This window comes from Cherax quadricarinatus, chromosome 66 (genome assembly GCF_038502225.1).
Source record: "Cherax quadricarinatus isolate ZL_2023a chromosome 66, ASM3850222v1, whole genome shotgun sequence".
NCBI lineage: Eukaryota > Metazoa > Arthropoda > Malacostraca > Decapoda > Parastacidae > Cherax > Cherax quadricarinatus.
The window spans coordinates 17,266,694-17,275,833 of NC_091357.1; the positions used below are offsets into that span (position 1 = coordinate 17,266,694).

At 36.9% G+C, this 9,140-nt stretch overlaps 1 protein-coding gene across 6 annotated transcripts in view; it reads left to right on the forward strand.

Annotated features, from left to right (window-relative positions):
* Nucleotides 1-7: 7 nt before the first annotated feature.
* Nucleotides 8-9,140, forward strand: part of LOC128704122 (zinc finger protein 135) — a 34,389-nt gene continuing 25,256 nt past the window's right edge. Inside the window, exon 1 of one of the 6 annotated variants that reach the window (XM_070099136.1) lies at nt 8-156. Coding sequence is in view for 1 of the 6 variants with exons in the window: in XM_070099139.1 (XP_069955240.1) it covers nt 6,284-6,351 (68 nt within the window). In the remaining 5 variants the exon portion in view is untranslated. Of the gene's footprint in view, nt 157-284; nt 890-5,551; nt 6,352-9,140 lie in introns of those variants that run through there. The other 5 variants (XM_053799168.2, XM_070099138.1, XM_070099137.1 and 2 more) reach the window with 5 other exon arrangements.

The following is a 9,140-nucleotide window of genomic DNA, read 5'->3' on the forward strand; positions in this document are numbered from 1 at the left end:
TGGTCTGTTCCGCGGACCAGGTCCAACAAAATAGCATCGAGCGCGCAGCAGGGGGAGCATTGTTGGCTGCTTTGTTTTTGACGGAATATATTAAAATGCCCTTTGTTACGTTTGATTTACATTAATTTTATCGAGAGAGCTAAAGGCGTTGTTAAGGTAAGTCAGTGACTAGGACTACTTGCTTGGTGCATGCTTAGAACGCGACTTAAAAGAGAAAATGGAAGTTGTTATGAGGGGCTGGGGGTTGCGGGGTCTTGTGGGCGCCCATTTGGGAGGGTTGAGAGTGGGGGTTTTTGTTTTGTCGCGGGAGAACCACTACCTACCCGCCCCTTGCCTCCCCTACCCCAGCCCCTCACCATCATCACCTTCCTACATTACACACACTAGGCCTTTAGAGGCCTACTGGTGGGATATATGGCGGGGATGCGCGGGCGTAGTTACGCAGGCAGGAGAGAGGGAGACATGGCCACTTTACTGCCAGCTATATCCCCCCACATGTTGCCTTTATCTAGCCACCAGCACCTCTGATGGAGCCTCACAAAGCCTCACACACTGGCCCCAGCAACATCCTAGTACAACCTTCTAACTCCATAACTCACTACAAACATCCCTCCACACTAGAATCATAATGCTTGAATGTTTTAAAGTATTTACCTACGCACGTTTATGAACGTTGAATAAGCAATATATAGTTCCTAGAATATCTTCAAGTACAAAATTTTTCTTTTATGGAACACTCGATGTGATTGTGACTTGTTCAAGTGTGTGGCTGTGAAAATAGTGGTGCTTTAAATAGAGGTGTTGGTAGACAATACAAAGACCCTAGAGCAGTGAAGTATATAGTGGTCGCTCCGGTGTGTCTCAAACGCTCGCAACAACGGGGAATAAGGTAGCTGTGTTTTATATTTTCATTTGTCGTAAATTATTATTCTAGAGCCACCTTCAGAGGGGTGCCTTGATGCTGAATGACTCTTGATCCAAGGAATTGGAGCTACCCTCCCCTTTCTTAAATCATGCCTAATTACCTTCCATTACCAATGGTCTGTACAATTCCTGTGGGTCTGGTGTTTTCCTTATATCTGATTCCTCGTAAATAATAGTTCATGGGAGGGATCCTCGTGAATAGCTTTTGGTCTAAGGAGTTGGATTAATTCGTGCATTCTTGATTCAAACCTGATTACCTCCAGTCCTCAGGTTCTGTATGATCTATAAGGATTTAGCCCATAAATATAATTATTCGTGAAGACCCCAGCATTTTGCATTAGTTGCTTTTTTTTTTTTTTTTCAAAAAAGTTATATTTTTTTAATGTAATTATTTTGTGAATGCCAAGTGTTTTTGAACTCTAACTTTTTCCCAGAGCCCATAAATTTTGGAAGTTCATATTAACTTTCACAACAAAAGTCAAGTACAGAATTTTCAAATTTTGTACTAATATTTTTACTGAAGAGCCAATGCTTTTTCAGAAAGGTAACAATTTAATGTTAATGTTTCACTACATCTTGTAGTTAATGAAATTAGCTGATTCCTTTTAACCCATTGTTTTGCATTTATTGCTGAACACCAACAGTATTATTTTTTTTTTTTTCATTGAGAATTATTAAATGGCTAGGGGTCTTGGAGCACCTGTGAGGGGTTGGCACCCATTTTTGATCCAAAGAAAGGCAGGGTAGCTCCAGTTGCTTGGATCAAGCTTCTTTCACTGGCATCAGGGCAGCAAGTCACTGGAATTAAGTCACACTACATGATTCTTGGGTTATCCTAGGTTAAATTCCCCATGATATACTATATAAAACATGGAGAAATTTAAAATTGTGTAGAATGCCTTAATAAAAACTTAGCCCCTGCCCCTGAAGGGAAAATGTAATAATACTGTAGATTAGTTAAAGAATTGTTAAGTAAAATTTCACTTTTGGTACTTAGTATATGTATTTAATTGAAGATTTGACAAAAATTACATTTTTGGCACTTAGCATGTATAGTATATTATATTCAGGGGAAACACTATATCTGTAGGGGGGTCATACAGCATCCAGGTTCGATCAGAGGCAGGTAAGGGCAGATCCAATTCTTTGGATCAAAATCCCTTCAGTGACATCAAGGAACCTCATATGGGAACGGGGGGAACTTAGTCTCTATAGCATTGGTAAGAAATTATATATCCTTAGTATATATGCTATATAGCAGTGATAATTTATATACACTATATCCATATGGTCATTTAGTAGTGATAGAGAATCGTATATTGTTATTTGGTATAACTACAAGATAAATGTATATTGTTATTTAATAGTGGTAGATTATTATTATATATCACTTAGTGCTAAAGAATTGTATAGTCTTCGTAATTTTCCTACTTAGTATGGCAGTGGTATCGCGCCTTAACCCTTAAACGGTCCAAATGTATATATACGCTTCATTTGTCATTCATTCAACATTGGCATGATAGGCCTGAGTCGCCTAGACATGAGAGAATGGGTGTGCACACTCAGTGTGCACCATATGAAAAAAATTGGGGATGCCTGGGTACCACATGCTCTTTTTCCTATTAAAAAAAAAAAATCTCAAAATATTCGGGGCGCTGCGCAGGTGAACGTATATATACGTTGGACCATTTAAGGGTTACTTAATAAAGTTTATCTCTTCAAATTTAGTACAGTATAACAGTGGTAAGTCCAGACTGGGTGAGTTGAGTGATGGAGACTCATGATGTTATTGCTTTGTTCTTGTCTTTGTTACTGTTCCCAATAAGTATAATATTTGAAGTTTTACTTTGTGATGGGGATGACTAACCTAATTTTTCAGAATAATTAAAGAGGTGATGAGGTTAAGTTAGGTACTTAATTTGAGTTTTTCATACCATCCTAAGTATTTTTACAAATAAGTTGTTTCACCATGCAGAGAGCATCACTTAAAGCATCACATATATACCCAGGGTCAGAGTTTGACATAAGATCCTAACATATATTAAGTTTTTGAGGTCCCCAAAGTTTTAAAGCCAAAATACTGTAGGTAGTGTATAGTATGTGTGAAAGCAATGGAAGAAAATTTTATTGCTCATATATGGCACTAAACTGTAGTTTAGGACCTGTGCATGCAACTTTGCATCCATCTGATGTATTTATGAAGGTAGTTTTTATTTATTTGCAGCAAAATGTGAGTGCTGATCCTATACCCAAAATCTGAGTTCACTTAGCTATTTTTTCCTCCAAAAGTATTATATTATTTACAATTTATAATAAAATTTAGCTATTACTGCAGTCACTAGACAAGTTACAGTATACAATATAACTCAAAGTTCAGTATATATACCAAAGCATAGTGACAGTTATGGTACTTTTCAATGAATTGAATGTTATTTTTTATATTGTACTAAAAAAGTGGGAACTTACCATTTTTCATAAAATACATGTATATATGACTGTGAGTACAATGTCATTTTGTTTCATGCCAAAATGTGCAATGGTTTCAGAGATACAGCATCTAAAAAATATTCAAAACTACCTTGGATTCGAATAAAAAAATTTACTAAACGCTTAACATAAAATATCGGCAAAATCAGTTATTTAGTTATCCTGTATACCTTGAGAAACTTACAATTTGTTCAGTTGAGAGATGGCAATGCAACCTTTTTTTTTTTTCCATTTTCATATACATATATTACATGATCTCAATGTACTACTCGTAAAGGAATAAATAAATTTGAATTTGAATGTGTTATGAGTTCGTGTAATGAGTCATACCAAGCACAGCTATAAGCTAGTATTGTACATCAGTAATAACTAGCATAGCCCCCCCCCCCCCCCCCCCCCCCCCCCCCCCCCCCCGAAAAAAAATCTGTATTCTTGATATTGGATTAAAAAACTACATTAACTTCTTGACAATAGATTTTGGGTAATTTAAGATTTACTCAGGAGCATTTACACTAAACAAATGATGAATTATATAATTATAGGGATTGAGGATGTTAATTTCTATTAGTATACAGTGTATGTAGTTCATCAGGATAAGCATTCACACCATAAGAAATGGGAAAATACCAAGGGAACAGTGCCAGATGTGTGGAAACTTGCATTATTTAGTATTGTGTTCATTGGTGTTCTGAGCCCTTGTGGCTTAGCGCTTCTTTTTGATTATAATAATAATAATTGGTGTTCTGTATGTATTTGGCCTAGCTAGACTACTTGCTCACATCATACTACAAGGACATTCTTGGCAATAAGGTTGGGGAAAATATGCTTACCAGAAATCAGATGACAGTTCAGCATCTTTGTCCAATGAACGTTACCTCTTAGTGCTCTGACAATCCAAGATTAGTCACACTCCAATGAGTTCACTCACCTTGCCTTTTCCTTCTCTCCCAGGAGTATTTATATATTCACGCATAACAAGCTTTTGTCCCAAAGATTTTTCACAGACAACAGAAGGTTGGACTATATGAGTTCATGCTATTTTAATGTAAAAAATGAATATCGATTATAAACTTTTAAGACAGTTTTGAAAATATTAAAAGCTATCATGCATATTGGAATATATTTTATAACTAGCTGCTTGGTAAATGAATATGGATTATAAACTTTTAAGACAGTTTTGAAAATATTAAAAGCTATCATGTGTATTGGAATATATTTTATAACTAGCTCGGTAGTACCTATGCATGTAAGAAGTTAAAATTTGTCAGTCATTTTAAAACAGCCCATTGAACACTTTTCAATATTGGTAGCATGTTTACAATGGTATAACCATTGCCTAATTATTGCCATAATCACATTCAGTAAAAGCAAGGTACAGGTACTATATCTTTGTTAGAATGTCAATAAGGGAAATGCAGTTCTGATCCTAAGAATTTAAAATCAAACTTTTTTTTTCTTAATTAAACTAAACCTTTAAAATATAACATTTATTTAATAAAAATTTCTGGTAAAATTAGTCTTTTTAAATTTGGTTTTATTTTCAGCTTAAAATGGATATACATGTGGTACTAGATGTGTTGAATGAGTGTTCATCTAGGTCAGAATCATGCAAAGGTACTAAATTACATGTAAATATTATACATATGTAATTGTAATATATAAAATGTAGCATATACATATGTAGTCAATATACAGTATACATATGTAGGTTATATAAAGGTGATGTTTTGTATTATGATGGTTTTTTACCTGAAATACCCCTATAATTTTGTAAATTATTTACTTCCATTGGAATACTGTACCTATTTTATGTATCATATAAACATAATGTATTTTCATAGTGCAGTACATCATTCTTAGCCTTTTAACTGTATCGAGCATATTAGCATACAAGGTGATGCCTTTGTGCCTAGTGAACTAGTACAATGGCACCTCAGTTTTCATTATTAATTTGTTCCAGACAATCTGATGAAAACTGAATTCGATGAAAACTGAAGCAATATTTCCCATAAGAAATAATGTAAATCCAATTAATTCATTCCAGACACCCAAAAGTACTAACAAAAAACACATTTTATAGAGGATAACTTTAGTTTTACATATAGAAAAAAAAATGAGAAATATAAAGGACTAATGAATTGGATAAATGAACATTTAACATCACTTTTACCTTTATTGAAGACTTGTTGGCATATGGAAGATGAGGAGGAGGGGAGAGGTTATCTCTACGACCATCGCTCCCACCCTCTACCACAATCACTTCCACCCTCTACCACAATCACTTCCACCCTCTACCACAATCACTACCACCCTCTACCACAATCACTACCACCCTCTGCCACAACCACTACCACCCTCTGCCACAACCACTACCACCTTCTGCCACAATCACTACCACCCTCTGCCACAACCACTACCACTCTCTGCCACAACCACTACCACCCTCTACCACAATCACTACCACCCTCTACCACAATCACAACCACTACTGTCCTCTACCACCATCACAACCACTACTGTCCTCTACCACCATCACAACCACCACCACCCTCTACCACCATCACAACCACCACCACCCTCTACCACCATCACAACCACTACCACCCTCTGCCACCATCACAACCACTACCACCCTCTGCCACCATCACAACCACTACCACCCTCTGCCACCATCACAACAACTACCACCCTCTACCATAATCACTACTGCGCTCTACCTGCATCACTACCACCCTCTACCACCATCAGTACCACCCTCTACCCCCATTACTACCACCCTCTACCACCATCACTGCCACCCTTTACCACCATCACAACCACTACCTCCCTCTACCGACAAGGAACAAAGCCAGTCTGACTCAGAACGCGTGGGATGCTTTGTGTGGGTGCGGGTGGACAAGTTCGATATGGCGGACCACTGTCAACTCGACAAAAACCAAGGTGATGAACGAAAACTGGGACAAAATTTTGACGAAAAAAATTGTCGAAAACCGAATTTGACGAAAACCAGGGCAAACGAAAACAGAGGTTTCACTGTACCCACAATTTTTCATGCCTTCAAATATGCCACCTGCAAATATTTTTTTCCTCAGCTCAGATTTTTGGGTCTTCTATAACCTCATCTCTGAAAGAAAATAAAAAACCAGGCAGGTCTACACAGTGTATTATGGTGTAACTCTGCCTAACTAGCGTAAGTAAACATTGAAACCAGGACCTGTTGTTCCACCACCAGCTTCCCTAAAAGCAAACAGGGTATGAAACTGCCAGAAAGATGCCTTATTCATTCCAGTAGAATTCAGCCAATAAGCACTACGTGTATAGATTTAACCAAGGATAACCCAGTATAGTCAGACAATATGATTTATTTGTTTCCATGAGTGTTATACCTTGAAACAATTGTAATATAATATTTCCTTGTAAATACATGTTTTACATTGGTCTGGAAGGCACACACGTGTTATGGACACACACAAATTGCATTGTTTATATAACTCAGGTTATTTCCCTGAACTTAAATATATAACTTAATTAATCATATAGTCAAACATTGTCAAACATATAGTCAAACATTGTCTTATTTCCATGTTTTGAGGATTGTTACATCTTAAAACACTTACCTTACAAGTATTCCTTGAATACGGATAGTGTTTGAAGACCGAATCGATGAAAAAATATATTTGCTCTAATTTATATTGTACAGTATATTCTTTGTGGAGCAATATCAGGTATTGCATTTCCCCATGTTTGAATTACTAAAACACTTCGCAATACATTTAGTATCATAAGAAAGTAGTGTACATAGTGTTAACAAAACCAATAAAAGGTCACAATTTGGCATCAATAAATTGACACTTGTAATTATAAAGTTGTGAAGCATGGGTTGTGAATGTTGCAGCGAGGAGGAAGCTGGAGGTAGTAGACCCATTGTGTCTGAGGGCAATGTGTGGTGCAAATATAATGCAGAAAATTCGTAGCTTGGGGGTTAGGAGGGGGTGTGGGGTTACTAAAAGTATTCAAAAGGCTGAGGAGGGGTTGTTGAGGTGGTTTGGACATAGAACAGAACAAAATAGGATGACTTGGAGTGTGTATAAATCTGCGGTGGAGGGAAGGCAGGGTAGGGGTCGCCCTAGGAAAGGTTTGAGGAAGGGGGTAAAGGAAGTTTTGTGTGTGAGGGGCTTGGACATTCCACAGGCATGTTTTTAGCATATTTGATAGGAGTGGAGGCAAGTGGTTTTGGGAACTTGTTGAAGTGTGAACAAGGTAACATTTGTCAAGGGAATCAGGGAATCTAGTTAGCCGGACTTGATCCCTGGAGGTGGGAAGTACAGTGCTTGCACTCTGAAGGAAGGGTGGGGATATTTGCAGTGCAGTTTGGAGAGGCATCTGTACTGTAGTATCAGCCCACCTTTGGCAAGACAGTGATAAGAATGAATGACAGTGAAAGTGTTTCTTCTTTTTGGGTCATCCTATCTTGGTGGGAGAGAGCCAGTGTGTTAAAAAAAAATATGAAACACAAATATTGCTGGCACACTTCGGCTGCCAGCGAGTGATAATTTTTTCACTAAATTCAACATGCCATGACAGCTTAAGTTTATAACAGATTCAACTTTTTTTTTTATTCATAAAAATACACCCTTTCAAACTGTAAGATTTTTTTTCCTCCAAAATCTTGCACAGGAATTTTAATTTTTGGGTGTGCCACAATTAAGGGGGTTAACTTCCACATTTAACAAAATCTTAACATTCATACAGATCAGTCATCATTAACCCTTTGACTGTCGCGGCCGTATATATACGTTTGTGAGGTACCGTGTTTGACGTATATATACTCATAAATTCTAGCGGCTTCAAATCAGGCAGGAGAAAGCTAGTAGGCCCACATGTGAGAGAATGGGTCTGTGTGGTCAGTGTGCACCACATAAAAAAAATCCTGGAGCACGCAGTGCATAATGAGAAAAAAAAAAACTCCGACCGTTTTTTTTAATTAAAATGCCGACTTTGTGGTCTATTTTCGTATAGTATTTGTGGTTGTATTCTCGTTTTCATGGTCTCATTTGATAGAATGGAAACTATATTATAGAAATGGAGGTGATTTTGATTAATTTTACTATAAAAAGAACCTGGAAATGGAGCACAAAGTACAGGAAATGTTTGATTTTTGCCGATGTTCAAAAGTAAACAAATGATGTCATTGTCCAATAAATGTCCAAATAGCCATTCTAATACGCAGTCATGAATGGGTTGATGTAATTTTTACAATTATTACAGTATTGCAGTAGTCTGCATAACAGTAAATCTTCTATTTTTTGTTTGAATAAAATTTCAAAATAAAAAGCAAGAGTAATATCACAGGGACCTGGAGACATGACTGATGAACAAAGAAAATGTTATTTTAGAGCCAGGAATGTCTGCATTGTTCATTCTGGACCTTATTTTGAAATTGTCGTATTTTTTAATTTTCGTGAAATTGGCCAAATTGCAAATTTCTGACCATGTTATTGGGTAGTTGAAATCGGTAAATGGGCAGTTTCTTGTGCTCAATCGATAGAAAAAATAGAGTTCTGAAGAAATAGTTATGAGTTTGGTTGACTGGAATAACGGAATTAGCCGAAAATAGGGCTCAAAGTGGGCGAAATTGCCGATTTTTAAATATTGCCGAAGTCGCTAACTTCGCGAGAGCGTAATTCCGTCAGTTTTCCATCAAATTTCGTTTTTTTGGTGTCTTTACA